We start from the raw sequence: 20,319 nt of genomic DNA, 5'->3' as shown, positions 1-20,319 counted from the left end.
CTTCTGGCACAATGGCTCTACCCCAAACCCCCTAACTTTGCTGGCCATCAGTGTTGCCACTGGAATACCATTAGAAACACCTTGTGAACTAAGTCGTTTTAGTCTTAAATCCATTATGAAAGAAGCTAAAACGATGGGACCGAATGGAGTTCTGGCCAGGTGATGGTAACCTGAATACCAAATACCATTTCCAAATACCGATTTCCAAGTCCACGATACTTACCTGAAAATAGCCAGATTCGCAGCTCTGGCTTCCACCCCTTGGGGCCCAGTTGGCCATTTATTTTCGGCTGGTCACAATGGACGACTTGGTCCGTGGGCCTCCGTTAATGACAGCGCTCCGTGTGGCAAGCGATGCCGCACAATGGCTAATAGAAATCAAATGCAACCGGCTGCATTGGGAATTGTTCCCTGGGTGGCTTGTGCGGCTTACCCTCCTTCCCATGGAGAATCCCCTCCCCCTGGAAAGCACCGACTTCCCCGGAGACGAGCCCCCTTTCCACGCCCACCTTCTGTTGTTCAAGACTGCTCTGTTCTGTTGATTCTAAGCCGGATTTTTCTTTGGTCCATGTAATGAACATTATTGTTAGACAGCGCTAATCCTGCCATTCAGATCTGGGTTTCCGTTCAACCAGCTCCACGTCCAACAGCAAATTGTAAGTCGGTCAGGTCTTTTGTGCCGTGGATGAATGGCTCGAGAGGAATCACTTGAGTTTTGTTCGTGTAATACCAAAAGTTATTAGCTTACACTAAGAAGATGATCTGGAGCGACAGTCTTGAGCGATTTTTAGAGTCAAATTATTGATATGTACTTGCCTATTTAAAGATAAATCTGTCAGTATGCAGATTCTACAGTGGAATTATTTAAATGTTCTTTATTTGTTATTTACCTACTAACATTAGGCAATAATTCACTTATTCAAATCTAATGCACTGATTACTAAGAAGCAACTTTAATATATTTAAACCAACTTAATTGTTGGTTGAGCTGGCTAAGCCTTTCAGTTGTTAAACGGCCAACTTTAAGTACCTAAAACAAGCTAAAGCGATTGTGGCTATGAATTGTGGTGGGCATTGTTGGATTCGCCCAATCGAACAAATGTGAAGATCAAAAACCATTCGGGCCATAATAAACACCTAGCTGTATCAATGAGCCACTGGCTGACAGAGGACTTCCTGCAGAAGACCCCCCACTAGCCGCAATATGAGACCCAAGTATCTCCACATAACGCTAGGTATTCTTGTGTAACCGAATAGAAATTTATGACCTAATTTTCCAATCGAAACGAGACTTGCGGTGCGGCGAAGCCCGAAGTTATGCAAATATTTTTATGGCCCAAAAGCGTTACACACTGTTCGTTTGGGCCAATAAAAGTCCGATATGTATATGGCTATGGCTGGTCCGGTCCCAAGAAGTATCGCATTACCAGCAGGGGAATTTATGATATTGATACTTGCATTCGCCGACCTATTGAACTCTTTGTGGCTGCTCTCGGTTTCTGTCTCCAGCTGAAAGCATAATTGATTAGGCTTTGTGGGCTGCTTGCTTTTTGGCCAAATATGTATATGTATGTATGTGCGTGTTTGCTATACATTTGCCGCAATTAAAATTAAATGTTCAGCGGGATGATTTATCATCGATATTTCAATGGAATCCGCTATTATTAGTGAAAGGCAATTATTGTAATGAGCATAAATCATCGGGTTTCATTGTTGTTCTCTCTGTTCCTCTCCCCATTCCAGATGTACACCTGCCAGGCGAGCAATGGCCACGTGGTTCCGGCGCTGACCAAGAAGGTTATCCTCGACATGAATCGTAAGTGTCCTTTTCGAAAGGCTTTTAATAGAATGCATGGCCCCAGTGGTGTCCACATTTCGTATAATTTTTGCGGCCACCCAGCAGGAGGGGCAGGCAGTTCAAGGTCAGCTTTCAGGGATTTTGGGGCCATTGTTTGTGTTTTAGCCGCTGGGCGTGACATTTTCATGGAAATTAATGTAATTAAAGTTTTGTCATTCCGCCGCAAGGACGCCCGACCACTCGCATATTCATCCACATCCATGCATTTATGGTTATGCGGGCGGATTCAGGTGGTTTTCAGGTGGCCTCCAGGTGGTTCGGGGCGCTATGCTAATCGCATTGTGGCTCCCTCGGGTGGGACATCCAGTGATGGGCATAATAAAATGTGTCATAAATAATGAACATTTCCATAAAGGTTGGTTATAGATGGGCAGGAAATTAAGCGGCATCCTTGGCACTGCGGAATGTGCGCGATGTCCTTGTGTGGCAATAACTCAATTCCGCCATGTTAATCAGAGACTACGCAGTATTTTAAATTAGCCCAGTGACTGTACTAGTTTCGTTAGAACAGGCCTTTAAATATTTTATTAATTACAGTTTATACTGTGCAATCTTTTAGCTATGTCATTTCTATAGTTTATATACAATTAGTGCAGTTAAAATTCAAATTATTATTTTGTACTTTCCTGCAGTTCCCCCACTTAGTTTGCTCTTGCAAGGCCTTAACCACGCCGTAATTGCGGGAACCCGATCCCACGTTACTTGCACGGCCATTGGTGCTCGTCCTCCGCCGGAAATAATCTGGTCAAAGGCGGGCCAGATTGTGCGCGGAGCCACCTCTTCGGTAAGTTGCCACTCAATGGGGAATGTAGTGGCAAACTTAGCTAAATATGTTCCAAATCCCACAGACGTCCTCCGATGGGAACACAACCATATCGGAACTGATGCTGATTCCCGTTCCCGAGGATAATGAACGCCAGGTGGTGTGCTCCATTTCGCTGAATGCGGGGATTACCTCCCAGCAGCTGCATGAGGGCCACACCACGGTGATGACCACTCTGGGCAATGGACACACCGGACTCTATCTGAAGGATTCCAGGGTGCTCAATGTGACTCGTAAGTGTGCCCCAATGCGCGAGCTGTAAACCGAAATTGAATGCGACCGTTATACAGATGCACCCATTGTCAACCTGAACCTGGGCGCCCCTCTCGATCCGGATAATCTGCTCAAGGGCACCGATGTCTACTTGGAGTGCGATGTGAAGGCGAATCCCGCGATTACCCGTGTGGAGTGGTACCACAGTGTGAGTTCCATTTGTTACTTAGTTAGTGATTTCATCAGGGTCTCGGCCTTTTAGTTTTCATTAAATTACACATCGCAGGACAAGCAGTAATTGAATAACATTTGCTTTCTCCTCCCAGGATAAGCAACTGCATTCCTCCCGCGGCATCATCATCTCCAACCAAACCCTCGTTCTCCAGGGCATCTCCAAGTCCTCGCACGGCCAGTACTTCTGCAGGGCCTCCAATCTGCAGGGCAGTGTGTCCAGCAACGAGGTGTACTTGGATGTGAAATGTAAGTGCTCCACCACTGCAACTCTTCCAAGCTGCTTACACAGCAAGGAATTATGAAGGAGTTAGAAGTATCATCCCAATTTATGCTATACTCTTCGTTTATAATTGCTATATGAACTAATCAAATTTTCTTCTAATAATTATATATATTTAGTAAATATTGTGTTAACACCTCTTGTTTTTCCCTGTGCACTTGCTCCTTTCCAGATCCCCCCGTTTGCAAGTCGGAGTCGACGATTATACGTGCCGCGCTCAAGCAGACAATCAACATCACCTGCGAGGTGGACGCGAATCCAGTCGATAATCTAAATTACAAGTGGCACTTCAACAACTCGCTGGAGAGCCTCATCGAGCTGCCCCAACTGGGCCAGGGGGCTCCGGTGATGCTGGCCTCTGGATCGGACCTGAGCGGATATTATCAGCGGAGCAAGCGGAAGCACTCGCACGGAACGCAGCAACGCCTGCTCCACGGCAGGCATGGCCGCATGGCGGCGGTGAGGTTCGAGGATGAGGACGAGGACGGCTACGGCGAGTTCGAGGAGTACGGCGACGAGGTGGGCCAGCCCTTCACCCAGATGGTCTACTCCAACATGGTGCACAAGAACCACGTGGAGAGCAGCAAGCAGCAGCAGCGGAAGCAGCTGTCCCCTCAGCAGCAGCAGCATCAGATGGCATCCGGCGGCTCGTCCGGAGACAGCCACACTCCCTCCGGCGGAGTCCTTCAGCTGGCGGAGCGCAAGCGACTGGTGGCCCTGCACAAGCAGCACCACCGAGGCGGCGTGGCCACGCCCCCGACCACCACCGCCGCGCCCCCGCTGAACAACGTGTACAGCTACCACGTGGAGAGCTACGAGAGCTTCGGCGCCATTTCCTGCGTGGCCAGCAGTCCGATGGGCCACAGCGCGCCCTGTTGGTATCACATCCAGCCGGCAGGTGAGTGTGCGCTTCTTTCTGTCCAAGTCGAGTCGAGCGCTGAAAAATGCATGGGGCGGAGTCCGGAAATCAGATAGCACGGGCTAGCTGACGATACCCTTTTTGGGGGTATCTTGCCTGGGGAGTTGGGATTGCAGTGTGTTCTATTCCTGGCATAGTTGATGTGTAAACTAAAAGAAGAGAAGACTACAAAGTATTCATTCCGAGTAAATTCCATAATATTATATATATTATAAATAACTAAAAAAGGATGGACCTTGTCTCAATCCTTGTGTGCATACCCTGCGAAAAAAATTAATTAATTGCAGATCGAGGCGGCGGACAAGAGCGAACAGCCAACATGTTGACTCGATCCGGCTGTTGGCCTGGCCAGTAGATAATTGTGGCACGCAGCACGTACGGAAAGCGGCGAGTGAATCGCAGCGCGTTATTTACATTTGACCGGATTGGAGGAGGGAAGGTGGCTGGGCAGATCCTGGGGGCCAAAGGATACCTACACCATCAGCATCCTCCTGTCCGTCCGGCCATTCCCCGATTTGGCCCGTGACAGCCATAAAAGCCATGTTTACCGACGCCATCTGCATGTTTGCTGCGCTCATGTTGCCGCTGCCACTGTTGCAACTACTGCAATCTGTGTGCTGCGGCCCGATAATCTGATAATCAAATGCAATAAATTGCCAGGGCACATCATTTATTTATAAAACCTCCGCCGACCATGGCCCAAAAATAAGCGGCGATTTCGGTTCGTGGCCACAGGAAAACAACTTGAAAGGCCATCAGCTAGAGTGTCCTGGACATGGCAACTGGAATTGGGCCAGGAAGCCATCAACAGGCATTCAGTTGGGCAGTTAAATCAAGCGTGAGTGCAGGGATGCAGTGGGGATTTTCAAATGTACACGGTAATTTAACTTAAAATAAATATTGAATGCAGGGAAGGTAGAGTTGGGGGTTTAATTGTATAGAGTCCTTAATTATATGAACTATTATAAACGTATTTTAAGGAACAGACTTAGATTTTCCCATTGGGTGTATGACATACTTTATTTACTTAACTATCTTTTCATACCAGACCTTCCTGAACCCGTGAAGAACTGCACGGCCTTCAATGCTACTGCCAACTCGCTGCAGATCCAGTGCATACCCGGCTACGATGGGGGCATTCCGCAGCACTTCCACGCCCAGATCTATGATGAACTGAACCGGCAGATCCTGTACAATGCCTCGTACAAGTACTCGGAGTTCACGGTGAAGCGCCTGCCCAGCGACTCCGTGTTTGTCATCCGGATAACGGCGGTGAATGCCCAGGGAGCCAGCAAGGTGGCATATCGTCTGCGGGGACGCACGCTTTCGGCTCCTTTGCTGCGGACAGGTGAGTTGAAGTGCCACAGAGATGTCACTTCTAGCCAAAATTTATGGCCCAATTAAATCACATGATGAGCTTATTTCGGAAATAATCTTGGCATTTTATTGATCAAAGCTCTTTAACAAATTTACTGAATTGCAATGATTTCGTATTTGAACTCTTAAATGTTTTTGCATTTACTAATCCAACACGAAATCTGTTTATATAGATATTTGAAATGCCAAAATGTAATTTATTAACCACCTTAATTGGCCCAATTCGATTCGCGAACGAGGTCAACACTCTCGAAAGCGGGTTCATTGTGCCCCGACTTTGTGTGCGCCTACTCGTTCAGTTTTTCACGATTTTCCCGCATTTTCGCATTTTGACATTTTCCGCAGCCTCATCGACGGCGGTGCTGGTGCAACTGACACCCCTGCTGGGCGCCCTGGTCGGCGTGATTGCCACACTCATTCTGGTGGCCATTTGCGTGGTGATCGTTATCAAATTCCGGAGCAAGCGGGGCGGCAGGCGGCACGGGACGGGCGCGGATGCCACCACCACGGAGGCGGACAAGGGCAGTGCGGAGCCGCTGTCCCGCAACATGGGCAGCCACTCCAGCCTCGAGGACAAAAATCCGGACGTGGTGCCCCAGGAGGCCAACAGCGAGGACGAGTTCCACCAGGAGGAGAAGGCCTTCGACCGATTGAACATGGAATCGCAGCGGATTTTGTACACCCCGCCGACGCGGATTAACACCGCTTCTCCGCCGCCGCCCTCGCTGTCGCCCACCTTTGGCAAGCAGGTGAATACACATACATTTCCTCTGATTTCTGATTTCCCACAGATTTCCCACATATTGAGCTCATTGTGAATGGTTTACCACGCCGGTGACGGGGAAACGTGCAGCGTTGCCGACTTTTTGGCTGTCGATTCAAAAAAGAGACCTTAAATTCGTTCAATTAAGAGCGTGTTTGAGGGGCCATGGACTGAACTGGGGATTTAGAGCATAATTTGATTATCCTTTTGCTTAGTTACTCGGTTGCCATACGAAAAAAAAACATGATATAGCAACCTCGAATCTCGTCCTGTGTTTTCCATTTTCCCGCCAATTAGCCAAAAACCGTAAAAAATTAGACAAATTAGTTTCGTTGTTTTCCGCACCAACAACAAGTCAAACTTTTCCTCTGTTTTCACGTCCAGCAACGTTTTATCATTGTTTTATCATTGTTATTTTTTCGTTTTTCTGGGGAGCGTAGCATCATATTTTGATGAGCAAATGCCAGTCGTCGCCAGCAAAAGTTCAAAAATGTTTAGCTTTTTGTTTAGCTTGGCTTTTTGTGAATTTCCGTTGGGCAGTCCTGTCCCTCCGAGTTGAGAGTTCCTAACAAGCTCATTAGAAGTTCTTGGTGTTTGTGTGGGTCAGCTTGGGAACTTTTCGATTAGAAATTGTTTTGTCAGCTCTCGTCATAAATGGAGGTTCGAAAAGGTTGGGGCAAGTGCTCACAAAGTTTGCGGGTCAAAAAGGGAACTAGTTAGAGCCTGAGCAAAAATCAAATTAGTTAAATATTTCGAATGGGAAAAGTAATTACTCTTCAGTTTTCTATTATAATTTTGATAAATAAAACAGCATTCAATTTCACCCAGCGCATTGAAACTAACTTTCAAACTTTTCCCAACCTTCTCTTCCGCAGTACGGTGAACTCTCGCTAACCACGAATCCTGCCTTCAGCCTGTACAACACGCCCCAGCGCGCTCCTGCCGTACAGCGACCCGTTTACACCGCCCCGCCGCCTCTTCTGTCCACGAGGACGCCCCCGAACATCTACACCCGCATCCCGGGTCGCGGGGGCGGTGGAGGCGGAGCAACGGTCACGGCGGCCGGAGCCGGCGGCTATCACCTGCCGGCGTACGAGACCCGCACCTCGCCCACCTCCCCGTACGGATCCACCACCACCTGCACGATGCCCCTGCTGGGCGGCCAGTCCAATGGCTCGCTGCAGAGCGGCGGCGTGGGCGGCGTGGGAGGCCTGGTGGGCGGTGGGGCGTGCAACACGCTGCCCCACCCGGGCAGCCTGCATGTGGGCGGCATTTCGGCGGCCCTGACCAGCTCGGTGACCAGCGGAAACATCACCATCGGAGCGGCCCAATCGCTGCTGACGTCGCCGCGCTCCCAGACGGCCACGTACAGCACCACCTTGGGTGGGGTGCAGTCGCCACTCCTGATGGGCGGCGGCGGGAACTACGAGACGGTGAGCTCCTGAGAGTTAGCCAAAGAGGACATCAAGTGTCAGATCGTGTGTATTGGGGGGAGCAGCACGTGCACCACCAGCACCTTGGGCGCCGAGCGCACCACCATCGTCTAAGGATGATCGCGGAGGTAACTGAATCCCAAAATCTGTATTATAGTAGTTAAGCTGCATTGAAAACTCGACAAGACTTCCACACAAAAGGAGCAGCGGAGCAGATGGAAATTAGGTTTAAGGAATCATAATTGTAGATGTAGCCTTTACGTACGTTTACTGGATTTAGCACTGCTTTCGAACCCGACTAACGTGTAAAGTGTGAGTGGAAGCCACAAGGAGAAGCATTTATTCGGTTTACTACTGTACTGTACAACTCAATTCTGTCTTTGTGCGCAAACAAAACATAACATAACATAATAATAACAACTAAAGAGTGGAATACTTCAGTGAACACAATGAGCTATGCTTGTGAAATTAACGAGAAACTAGTTTAGACTCGAAACTAAGAGATTTACTGAATCGCAACTAGTTAAGCTATAGATGTGTATATATGTAACTTAAATTAGGATCAGGTCAGCTAATACTTAAACTAGTTTACGACTTAGCCACTTAATGTAGCCTAAACTAAATTGAACTTAGTTAGTCACATTGCGAATCTACGAAAAGACTATCCCCCTGATCATATATATGATAAATAACAGAATTTAATGGCATATCTCTATATCGACATAATACATATAGCACAACTCAGCAGCAGCAGCAGCAGCAGCCCACAAGGAATCTGAAATAGGCGCAAACTATATAGTTTAAAAATAAAGGGTATATCGAAACGAAACGATACGATACGATACAATACGATGTGGTGTGGATTGAAATGGATTATATAGTACTTGTATATGGGCATCGAATCATATTTTGTTAAGTGTGGTATGAAATTTTATAAGCATCTGTTGTCGAGAACTTTATCAAATCTATATAGTACGAATATATAAATGATCTGTATGTATCCATGATTAAGCTGCGCGCGAAGCAAGTAAAAACAAAAGTTCAATGTGTCTCCTCCGCCAACCACCTACCTGCCCAAAAAAAAGCCCTTTTCCAATTCAAAGTAGTCGCTCTAAGGTCAAACTCAAAGTTTTCCCATTTACTGATTCTTTCCACGATCACAATCACACCCCCCTCTCCCACCATGAGAAAAACCAACATCGAAAGTGCTTCTTCAATGACAAAATCAAATTGAATTGTGACTCGAATTATAAATTGGACAAACGAATACTTAAGAATGAAATTTAATTTAATTTTAGCAGCTAAGAACTTTCGACTCTACAAATATAAAGTTAGGCAATAATATATTTTCTTAATTAACCCTTGTTTTGTAAGCGAATTGAATATTTATTTTCCGAGTTCGGAGCGAGCATCATTCAGTTTCATTTAGTTCCCTTCGATGTAAAGCAAATGAACACTTAATATTGCAAATGATGAAAAACAAGTGAAAATAAGTGAGCAACAAATAAAGAACAAAATGTGTATTAAAACTGCAGCTTTTGTGCTTAATTCAAACGAGGGAATAAAAAAGTGGCAAGTCCCGACCAAAAGAGCTCCGACTTTCCATTCCCTACAGTGAACTCCATGGGTGCTCGGACAGCTCGTTTCCTCTGATTTATTTGGAAGTATTTCTCATAATTTGCGGCAGTGGGGGCCTGAGAGTACAGACACCCGTAACAAGCCCATTTCACCACAGGACATGAGTCGTGTACGCATATTTGTCCTTTTGGCAGGACACGCAATACACTTTTGGAATTAATTAACGCTACCCCAGACGCAGCACCAAAACCACTCAACCACCCAAAAAGGCGCACTCAAACAAAGCAACCACATGTGTGAGTGGTGCCGGATGGATGGATGGACGAATGGGTGAGTGGGTGGTTGTAGGGATGGATGGATGGATGGATGGCAGGACGGAGGGTTATGGGTGCTTGTTTGTTTGTCCACATCCTGCGGCGAAACTTGTCACAGACTAATTTCGTGTCTCAGCTCATAAATTGATATTAATGAGCCGCCGCCGCCCCATCCTCGAATCATTTTTCGCGTTTGCCTAACGAATATTTAACTTTCGGTTGAACTCAGTTTGGTTTCATTCGTTTTGGTTGTTCGGTTCGTTAGATTCCCTGACAGTTACAAAGTGCCAGTCAAGTAGATGCGTAATTCGAGCAGGACACCAATGTCCTGCGGCTCCTTCGACAAGAGTTGACATTCAAATGAACATGTGTGCTGCTCTCGGCTGGGGAGCACATTTCCACTCCCCCGGGAGAAACTGACGTATTTCGTGTGGCAGCAAATTGAATGGAAAACAGGAAAACTCGGTCAAATATAACGAAAATGTAAATTCATTAACAGGGCATTGAAGTAAAAATCATATATGATGCAGCCAAGGCTGGTTTCTTAAAGTAAGTTTAGATTTGTTGGAACATAGGTAGGATAAATAAAAGATGAATCACTATTCTGAGTTATCATCATCCGTATCAATGAATTCCTTAGACTTTGGCTCTTTCAAAGGCTCGATATCCTCCTGATCCTTGTCAGCATTTGAGGACCTACTATTGGATTTATTCTTGGACCGCCCGTCCCCATTCTCCTGATTTTTCTTGGCACGACCCTTTCCCGCAGACTTTTTGGGCATCTCAGACGCCAAAGGTGCGCTAACGATCTTTCTAGTGCGCTCCAGGACCTCCTTGCGTTGGATCTTCTGATTCTCCCGACGGACTCGCTCCTCCTCCTCACGCTGCAGCTCCTGCTGATGCTTGTGCTCCTCGTGGTCACGGATTCGCTCCCTTTGCACCTTAATGCGGTCCTCATCCGATGCCTGCGATTCGCGGGCTTGTATTGTTTTAGCAACCAGCTCGGTTATTAAATTTTGACAGTCTTCAGCATACATCGCAGATAGATGCACCGAGATTTTGGGATGATTTAGGTTTACATGGTGGAATAAGCTGCAGGTAGGACATTTGTATTAGTACAGATTAAAAAGGATGAATTTGCTCTCAAGCTTACTTGAATGCCATCTTAAGCATGCCATCGAGGCCCATAAGTTCATCCAATTGGGGCCGTGGAAGAGCCAATGCATCTTCTGCCTCTTTCTTAATCACCAGGCCCAGATTAAAGATCACATATGGATCCTGGGGTACCAAGTGGCGCACCTTGAGCAGCCACATCTTGGCCATTCGGGTATCGCCGTTGTTATACAAAGCTTTGGCCAAGTAGTGCATAACGTCCACACTGTTTTTGGGGAGATGGTTCTTCAGGCATCGCTCGTAGGTCTGGATGGCCAACCTGTATTGGCCACTTACGAGCGCTATGTGAGCCGAGTTTATTATGGCGGGAATACACTTATTCCCACCCTCGGTAATTTGGTTAAAGATGGCACCACCAGCTGAGAGGTTATAACAGCTGCTCAACACAGCGCCAATGCCATTGGCTGCCCACAGGTTCTTTGGATTGCAATCGAGGACCTGAAATGTGTTATATCGACTATTAGCCAACAGTACATCACTTTAATGTATCTTACCTTGGCGAAGCACTGAAGAGCCTTCTCTTTCTGTTTACGGGCAGCTCTGAAATTTCCTTCAGCCAACCAATTCTGCAATTTTTCAAGGCAAAAGTTGCCCATCGCCATGCTAGCATAGGTGTTCGTAAAGTTAGATGGTCTGGCAAGGATCATGTTGTAGTTGAAGGTAGCAAACTTGTCCAGGCTGAGCCCTTTGAAGCAGTCGCCCATATAGGTTCTAAAGTTTTGACGAGCCAAGACAATGTAATACATTAGCTGAAAACAATATACAAAATAAATTTGAGTTTGCGACCCACCTGGCTGTCATATTTAAGTTGTCCTCAACTAGGATATCCTTCAAATGCTCAATGGCTTGGGTGTGCTTATTCATCTGGATCGCCATTACCGCCAATCTCAAATAGCAGTCGTGGTAGCTCGGGTACTCTTTGGTAATGGCAATATAGTTTTCCACAGCCTGGGTGAACATATTGAGTTCTTCCAGAACTAGCCCGCGATTGTATTGCAATGAGAGCAGGTTAGTCGTCTTGTGTTCGCTATTCAATACTCTACATTTGGAAAGCGCATCGTCAAGGGTATCGAGTGCCTTCTCTGGCATTTTGGCCATCAGCTGACTGTTGGCCAGGTTATTGAGCCACTCAATCGGTATCTGATGTCCCCGGCTCAAGTAAATGTATATTGCCTTCTGGTAGGCATTGACGACTTGGGCCCAAAGCCGCTTTTGCTCATATGCAAATGCCAGGTTCAGCCAGCTATTGATGTTTTGGCGATAGGATGCGCTTTCCACCACCTTGACTAGCATCTCAATGGCCTCATCGATATTTTCTGGGCATTTTTCCTCAATGTATATTTTGGCCAAAAGGTCCATTACCACGGGCTCATCGGGTTCGAACATAAGGAACGATTCCAAACACCCCTTGGCTTTGCTGAGTTCTCCGTCATTCAGATACATTTGGGCCATTCCCACCAGGGGCAGGATATATCCTTCAGGCGCGGCTTTTGCTGCAAGCAAGTAGTAATTCTTGGCCGACTCGAATTGATCGGTTGCATGGTAACTCTTGGCTATCTGGAAGTAGTTCCGCGACTCGATATGTTTGTTGGCGGTGAACTTAATGGCGTTTCCCGCAAAACTGCATGCCATTTCATGGTTCCCGTCCGTGTAGTACATGCCGGCGATAATACTCAGCAATTCTGGATTCCTGTTGTCCTCGTTATAGGCTTCAGTCAGCAGCATCTTTCCCTCCTGATAGGACTGCTCATCGTTTTGGTCGAACTTTATTAGGGCCAAGCCAAGGAGGGCGTTCAGACATTGATCGTGCTCCAAAGCTATTTTAAACGACAATCGAGCCTTTTCCCGTTCACCCATCTTCCAGAAGCAGTGCCCAATGCCGACCCAAACGTCCGCCATTCCTTTGGATTGGATCAGCAGGACGCTCTTGAAGTAGCCCAAGGCTCCAATATAATCCTGGCGGTTATAGGCCAAGCACGCACGTCCTATCAGAGCCAGAATATTTTTTGGCTGCTTCCGGAGCACGCTGATGAACAGAGCGTCGGCATCCTGGGCCCTGCTGGACGAGAGCATCCAGAGAAAGCCTTTGGTCACCTGAAGGTGAGGATCCTCCTGTTGGCGAAGGCTTTCCAACTGGTCAAAGCAGTTTATGGCCATGGCCTGAAAAGCCGGCCGAGATTTGACGACCCTAAAGGCATGGTTGCTAAAGTAGGTTGCCAGCAGGGAGTAGGCCGTGTACAGGTCTTGCCCGTAGGTGCTGTACGTGGCCATGCAGGTTGCAATGCCTTTCTCAAGGATCGCTTTAAAATCGGCACCTTTGCCAATTGCGTAGAATTGCATCTAATGTAATGCACACATGCGGAATATTAATAAATACATGTCCTTTTTAATAAGTCAAGAAGTGAAGAACTCACAGCTTCCTCAATGTAAGTACTCAGTAGCTTCTCCATTCTGCAACAGCAATTGATTTTACTTGAATGTAACACTTGGTCTGCAATTAATCCCGAAACTTTATGCCTTCAGTCAATGACAATGACCTACGTGTCAAACCGAGAAAAGGGTTGCTTTGATAAATATAGTTGTCGCATATTTCGATAAGTGTTAGGTAGGATTGTCACCAGTGTTTCAGTGCCTATTTAACTTTACATTAATATACTAACATTATTTATATATAAGTTATTTATTTATAAGATTAAAAGGAAGTATAAATGAAGCAGTGTTTCAGTGCCTATTTAACTTTACAATAATATACTAACACTATTTATATATAAGTTATTTATTAATAAGGCAAAAAGAAGGTATAAATAAAGTGGTATCAACGTATTATAATAGTCTATGCAATGTCAATGCCAGGGCTACAATTGAAAATCACTTCGATGACGTAAATTACAATGATTGCCACCCACTTACGCTTTCAATTTGAGCGTGATTATATCATGATTCCGCTGCAACTCGAGTTCGACGAGTTATCGAAGCTTTTCCTCCCATTTTTTGCTTGTCACCAAAACCGACCCAAAACGCGCGGGCTAACAATCAAGCTCTCATTACTGTCAGCCAGTCAGTGAGTCAGCCAGTCAGTTTGCCAGATTGTCAGTCCCACCTCCTTCTGTTTGGGCCAATTGTTGTCGTAGTGTAAAAATAAACAAACATTTCGTCGAACAATGCCAATCCATTCGATATGGTTCACCCGGATTAGCTACCAAGTTCACATCCGCGTGTTGTGGGCAACTTGTTCTTAAGATCTGGGTCTCTTTTGGTATAAAAACCTCGATTCCAGTGGAGAACAGCATCAGTCAACGCACCTTCAGTCTTTGAGATCGTTCGTCGCACGCAAACCCAAAAACCAACAAACCAACATGAAAGTAAGTGGAGTTTGTTTGGGGTATCTGAGGGATATCCTTCACTTGGACTCCTTGCACACCCTTTGATCCTGGATAGCCCTATTAATCCATACTATCCTTTGCAGTTCCTCGTCTGCTTGGCTCTCTTCATCGCTGCCGCCCGGGCTCATGTTGTGGCACCCGCTGTGGCCACCTACTCCGCTGGTCCGGCCCTGACCTACGCCGCCGCCGCTCCTGTGACCACCTACTCGGCCGCCATTCCGCGCGCCTACTCCGCCTACTCCGCCCCCTCCGTCTACGCCGCTCCCTCCGTCTATGCCGCTCCATCCGTCTATGCCGGCCCCTCCGTCTACTCCTCCTCCTATGTGGCCGCGCCCTCCGTGTACTCCGCCTACGCCGCCCCCGCCGTCGTCTCCACTCTGCTCAAGAAGTAAACTGCTCCGATCGATCCAATGATATGCCGCCCACTTTGTCAATGATTATGAACCATAAAATAAAAAAACTTTGAACTAAAGAAGCAAACATTCCGAATGACTCATATATCAAGTGTATATAGGGTAATATATTAGGTAATGGCACAAGCTTCACTCAGCATTCACCAATTAAACACAGATGTCCTTTGAGCTAGTGCTTCTGCTCGGCACTGGCACACCTGAAAGCCCCAAAGTGTTTAAGGTTAATTCGTTGGCATACATATTTTATTTAAACTCGGTGGCTGGCCCAGTTAGCAGCCTGGCATGTGGTTCATGTTATGGCATCCGCCCGCCCGTTAATGTTATGCAAATGAATTACGAGTCGACTCGACTAGGATTGTGCCAAGTTCAGGCACGTGGCTAAAGCACACACACACACACACACGGGAACACACGTATAATCCCTACAGGGGCGGCCCATAAACAGGGTCACCAGCAGGACCTTGGTGGCCCAAGGACTCCTGGAGCTGAGCACTGGTATAAGCGCCGCAGCTAATTTATTGATTGCTCCGTAATGCACATATGCGCTGGAGGAATCCTTTTTTTGTCAGGCGAGACAGTTTCGGGCGCCCCGTTTTCGATACACTTCCGGCAGACGATTATGCAGAACAACAAAAGTTTTCCCCGCTACATTTCCGGGGAAAAAGTTTAGCTCTAGCCTAAATCACTTAGAGCCCAGTCGGAAAACAAGTGTTGGCATGTCGAAAAATCAGAAGCCTCTCTCTTGCCCCGTTTTGTGGGTGGTTGGGAAAAGTTTCGAAAGTTTTTGGCACAAGAGCAACAAGCAGCAGTCAAAAGTTGCGAAATCTAGATACCAATTCATCTGCGGACTGTGTAACGAAGTCCTTGACTTCCAGCTGAAAGTTGTAAATAATTAATCAACAATTTACAACGTTTGGCCCGGTAAATATTTAATTAACCATTTGCCAATGACATTTTGAAAAATGTACAAACACAGCATCTACCCCTGTGTGAGTGCTATCTCTCAGCGATTGACTTGGCAAATAAATTATTTAGCAGTCAACAGACAAATTAGGATTTGTTTTGTCTGTCGAGGGGAAACGGAAGGGTTTTCTGCATAAGTAATCTATGGCAAGTATTGTCGGCAATTAAGTGACCAGGGTAAACGCTTATTTGTACTACTGTTATGGAAAACAAACAAATAAACAAACAAATTGCCTGGAATCACACGCACATAAAAGACGACGAATTTAATCCAGGATCTTTTGTGCATTGGCACTTCAGACGTCAGACCCTTGATTGTCTCTGTGTTTTCCTTTTTTTCGCATTTTATTTTAGACAAGGACGTGACAATCCTGGCACAAGTCGCCATTGTCAATGGCATTTCCAGCGCAGGGAACAAAGGGAAACCAGAAGCGCTTTCCCCGGCCAGATTCTCCCATTTCCCTGCCACTTGAGACGCAGCCAAATGCCCCAGGACGTGTTTGATATGCACTCCATCCTGGCATGGGCTTAATTACAATGGGAAGGACAACAATACAACAATATTTCGAGCCCACCAAATGTATGGCAAACAACTTCCCTGCTGCTCCGGAAGGGGGAAATGAATACCGGATTAAATCCACTTTCCAAAAGCCGCTTTCTACCTCTCGTTCGATTCGATTTAATCTGAAGCGTCCTCTAAGATCCCGCTGAAAGCGATAATAGAAGTGGAGGAGGATGCAACTCCACTGCATCTTCACTTGCAACGGAAATGAATAAAAATGGTATCACACGTTGCTTTCTAGCCATCATTGCCACAATAACTAAATAGTACAGAATACATCCATTTTGTGGTTCTGTAGAGTAAGTTAGAGAATATTCCTCTAAATTCTTGTAAATTTCAAACTGATAACTCTTGCATATCGTTGGCCCAGCTTTAAATATGTATGTATTGCATTATAAATATGCTGTTTCTACTTCAACTCCGCAGTCCTTCTGCTCAAATGAGCCTGAATTTCGTGATGAAGTCCCTGTGATGAAAACTCCTGCCTTTCCGCCCAGCTTTGCGTTTAAATTAATAAAACATTTAGCCAGCTTGAGCACACGCACACTTTCCTGTGCAAACAAACTAAAATTAACTAAAAATGTTGAGAGTGGCTGAAAGCTGCAGCAGAAACATTAAGCAAACAGCCCAAAAGTATGCTTCAACTTTGGGCATTACATAAATTCCACACCCACACACCCACACCCACGCACACAAAACCCACTACAAGTAAAGGCAACAAAAGCACATTAAGGCTTAGATAGCACGGGCAAGGGGCGGGGAAGTCCGGAAAAGAAGCTAACAAACAACCATAACATTTATCACGAACACTTAAGTAGACGCAAAAGGGGGAAAACTCAGGAAAACCGGGGAAAGTCAGGCCAAACTGACGCGCTGGTGGGCGGTTTGTTAAATCAATTTGATAAACTGTCAATAATGAGAAATAATTTAATGCGCAGCCTCCCAGTCAACCGGATGGAGCAGAGCTCGGAAAACAGATTTCCCCCGACCACCCATCGTCGTCATAAGCAATTATGATGAACTTGAGCTGGATTTTCCCTCCCTCTCAACGGATTTTCGCCCCTTTGCTCCGCTTACTGTGTTCGCTATTAGCACTTGCTGAAGCTAAGACAAATTTTTGGTTACTTGGACAAGCGAAAGCCGAGATTTATCAAAGATATCACCGAGATGGACCAGTCAACAATAACGCAAAGTGTCAACAGAAGACAACAAAGCCGGGAAGGGGATCGGAAAACTGGAAGGGAGGGGACTGCAGATAGCAGAAGAGCAGATGAAAATGCCAAGGAAAAGCAGACGGGCTAACAATGGAAAGAATGATAACACCGGGAAAAAAGTGTGTCTACCAAGTGCCCAATACACAAAGCTTTTTTTGCATATTGTGGTGTCATGGTATTGGACTTGAAAACCCCAAAGTAATGCAATCACTTTTCAATGCGATAGGTATTAACAAATCTTGTACACATGCTATGAAAACTAAATATATAATTATTAAAAACTTATTTCTTGAAATGCAGAATTGTTTTTTCTCAGTGCTCTCCGATTTTTGGTGCGGAGAATGGGCCTTGGAGGGCAATACAGCAGGGGGCTAAGGAATCCTCCGACGACACTGGCAATGTCTGTGCGTGCGTGGCCCGAATCCTTTTGTGCGGGCTGTTGGAAACGACCTTCATAAAACAAACACGCCGATAATGAGTGAACAGTCGTAGGTTTCCCTGGGAGGAGAGAACCACACTTGGTGCCAGGCCACGGCACCCCGGATTGGAGCTAGCACTTCGACCGTGACTACGGCTCCCAATTCAACGGATTCGCCGGCTTCCTTTGTGAGTGCAACTAACTGGGCGATAATCGGCATTTGATTTGGTGCCGGCGAAAACTTTTCTTAAGAGTCTACCTCTATCCTCTATCCGGGTTTCCCCCACATTTTCCGCATTTTCTCTCCCATTTGCGACAGCTGATTGTGGAGCCAACTCTAGCTCGGCTTCGGCCTGAGTTATGTGATAAAGGCTCTGCAGAGGCCTCCGGCAAATCGATTTCGGTCTGGCGAAATTTTAAGGCCGAGAATTCCGGAAGAGGCAGCCTTTGCCTTTGAACGGTAATGATGTGTGCCCCCGTAAATGGGTTACGGATAATTGTTGCGGTTTTCGTTTTCGGTTTGTAGTCAAAGGTTTAAATGAGCACGACTTACCGAAAAAGGACTCCTGAACTTTGGATCGTTAGGGCTGAATGAATCGTCTTTATGCAATTTCACTTTTCAAACAAGTTTTCACACTGACAGTCGTGATGGGTATTGACTAGCCTACTTTGTGAAACACTCATCGGGAAATTTGATTTAAAGAGTTGCAAAGTATCTTCTACCTTTGCCCTTTGCGCCTTTGCTCAGCTTTAATCTAATAATGTTTCAGCATTTTCGAGATTCCTTTTAGACATTACCTTTGTTGAACTCTTTTCTCTGTGCCCGAGCAGCATTAAGCCAGTTAAGGAGCGGAAGTCATGTTGGCTCCGGCCTGCCACGCCCGCCACGCCCGCCACGCCCGTCTGCCGGAACGCCCACCGCTTTCCACCCACCTGCTAAATTTGCATAAAAGATGCTTTTCACTTTTCCAGCCAAAGAAATGAAAACTCGGGCTGCAAATATCTCAGGACGGCTGGCTCCGCTTTTTGTTGCCTGGTTCGGTTGCCTGGCAGCCGAGGGAAATAAAATATTTTTTGGCAAAGGAGAGCTAAGCGGCCAGAAGCGCAGAGGGAGACACGCGAATGGAGGAGGGAAATAGCAACACATGGAATTTTCCGTTTTTGTAGGGTTTCATTTTTTGTTTCTCTGTTGTCGTGTGGAATTAACTTAGCGGAAACGGAAATGGAAAATGGAAATGAAAGCTGCTGCACAGAGGCATATGGCCAGTGTCAAGGACCAAGAATGATGGCCGACAGCTGTTGTCCTGTTGTTCTGTCCCTCCATCCTTCGTGCTTTGATATGAGTTTCCTTGCATTTCCCGGCTAATCTTCCACTGATAGCAGCGTGCTCTGCTGCGCCTCGGATGCCTCTTGGTTTCTTGGCCTCGAATGGGGCCTCAAGATTTGGCAGTAATTGCAGCAGTAAATGAGGAGCGCTGGCCGGGAATATGGGTTTTCATTTGGGAATACAGCGCGTTTTTATTGTATCTCTCACTTAAGCAGCTGAGCATCAGCCAAGTCAAGGTGGCCACCACCATCATCAGATTGTTATGAGCTTGTTCTTCCTGGGACACTAAACGGGAATCACTTATCACTTATGCAGCTCGGTTTTTAGAGTTTATGTACGTACCTCCTGGCGCTGTAAAGTTCTCACTGCCGGTCATTGTCTATAAAAACTTTACTGTTCCGTTGAATAGTTATTCCAGCACTGGCTCCCATTCACTTTATTTCACTGTTTCACCAGCTCAACTGGGTGCTCCGAAACAGCTGTTTTGCTATCTATAGCCAGGCATTTATGTGGCTTTATCGCTAAGTGAATTGGTCATAGAAACCCAGACAGCAACTCGGTCAGTTTCGCCTGTCATGAATATGCAATTCCATTCAAGTAAGCCCAGTTGATTCCCTGCAAGTGATTAGTTCTTGGAATATTGATGACAGAAAATTCTTCAATTTAAGGCGTACATATTTTTGCATATACGCGTTATGTGTGCGGACTTGCAACCCACAGCTCGATTTCACTTTCAATTGCATGTGGCGATATAATTTAATTGAGAGATCTATTTATAGTAGCTCTTACCTCACTCAACTGGCAACGCCCACTTCGATGCCGCCCCTCGGTTCGGCAATTGTTACTGTTATTGGAGGCGTTGCTGTTTATCATTTGCCGCATTGCATGACTTCAGCTAGTATATCAATATCTGGGAAGCACCTTACTTCGAGCCCCATTCCAAATACTTGGCTGCCATCGACACGTCGAACAAAAGAAAAGCGGCAGAGCGACTAATAAAAGCCAACTTGCATTTATGGCCAAAACAAACAAATATTATTGACAAAATTATTGCCGGCGCCCAATGTAAATGGA

The 20,319-nt window shown here is 46.2% G+C and overlaps 4 protein-coding genes across 5 annotated transcripts in view; 2 read left to right on the top strand and 2 right to left on the bottom strand.

Moving 5' to 3' along the window:
* The window catches only part of LOC117135863, a 40,940-nt gene extending 31,511 nt beyond the window's left edge, over nucleotides 1–9,429 (top strand). Inside the window, exons 6-14 of the mRNA XM_033296392.1 lie at nucleotides 1,744–1,816; nucleotides 2,491–2,642; nucleotides 2,707–2,914; nucleotides 2,972–3,102; nucleotides 3,221–3,374; nucleotides 3,581–4,306; nucleotides 5,376–5,675; nucleotides 6,050–6,453; nucleotides 7,343–9,429. Of these exons, the coding sequence (XP_033152283.1) occupies nucleotides 1,744–1,816; nucleotides 2,491–2,642; nucleotides 2,707–2,914; nucleotides 2,972–3,102; nucleotides 3,221–3,374; nucleotides 3,581–4,306; nucleotides 5,376–5,675; nucleotides 6,050–6,453; nucleotides 7,343–7,912 (2,718 nt within the window). The 3' untranslated portion in view covers nucleotides 7,913–9,429. The remainder of the gene's footprint in view (nucleotides 1–1,743; nucleotides 1,817–2,490; nucleotides 2,643–2,706; nucleotides 2,915–2,971; nucleotides 3,103–3,220; nucleotides 3,375–3,580; nucleotides 4,307–5,375; nucleotides 5,676–6,049; nucleotides 6,454–7,342) is intronic.
* An 834-nt stretch (nucleotides 9,430–10,263) lies between these two features.
* Nucleotides 10,264–18,553, bottom strand: LOC117137776 (RNA polymerase-associated protein CTR9 homolog). 2 transcript variants are annotated; one of them, XM_033299398.1, is made up of 6 exons: nucleotides 18,472–18,553; nucleotides 13,380–13,502; nucleotides 11,756–13,305; nucleotides 11,460–11,676; nucleotides 10,946–11,403; nucleotides 10,264–10,884 (listed from the first exon to the last, which is right to left on the bottom strand). In XM_033299398.1, exons 2-6 carry the CDS (start codon nucleotides 13,413–13,415, stop codon nucleotides 10,392–10,394), a joined length of 2,754 nt encoding a protein of 917 aa, XP_033155289.1. In that variant the 5' UTR covers nucleotides 13,416–13,502; nucleotides 18,472–18,553; the 3' UTR covers nucleotides 10,264–10,391. The 2 variants fall into 2 exon arrangements, with proteins under 2 accessions (XP_033155289.1, XP_033155290.1); XM_033299399.1 differs by lacking the exon at nucleotides 18,472–18,553 and having other exon boundaries at nucleotides 13,380–13,503.
* Nucleotides 14,220–14,830, top strand: LOC117137777 (cuticle protein 16.5). The gene is made up of 2 exons (XM_033299401.1): nucleotides 14,220–14,327; nucleotides 14,432–14,830. Exons 1-2 carry the CDS (start codon nucleotides 14,322–14,324, stop codon nucleotides 14,738–14,740), a joined length of 315 nt encoding a protein of 104 aa, XP_033155292.1. The 5' UTR covers nucleotides 14,220–14,321; the 3' UTR covers nucleotides 14,741–14,830.
* Nucleotides 18,554–19,087: 534 nt separating the features above from the next.
* LOC117137309 lies at nucleotides 19,088–19,792 on the bottom strand. Its single transcript, XM_033298689.1, has 3 exons — nucleotides 19,588–19,792; nucleotides 19,453–19,530; nucleotides 19,088–19,393 (listed from the first exon to the last, which is right to left on the bottom strand). Exons 1-3 carry the CDS (start codon nucleotides 19,619–19,621, stop codon nucleotides 19,281–19,283), a joined length of 225 nt encoding a protein of 74 aa, XP_033154580.1. The 5' UTR covers nucleotides 19,622–19,792; the 3' UTR covers nucleotides 19,088–19,280.
* Nucleotides 19,793–20,319: the final 527 nt, after the last annotated feature.

This window comes from Drosophila mauritiana, chromosome 2R (assembly GCF_004382145.1).
Source record: "Drosophila mauritiana strain mau12 chromosome 2R, ASM438214v1, whole genome shotgun sequence".
In the NCBI taxonomy this organism is placed as follows: Eukaryota; Metazoa; Arthropoda; class Insecta; order Diptera; family Drosophilidae; genus Drosophila; species Drosophila mauritiana.
The sequence above is the reverse complement of the archived record's forward strand: the minus strand, read 5'-3'. Positions and strand labels throughout refer to the sequence as shown.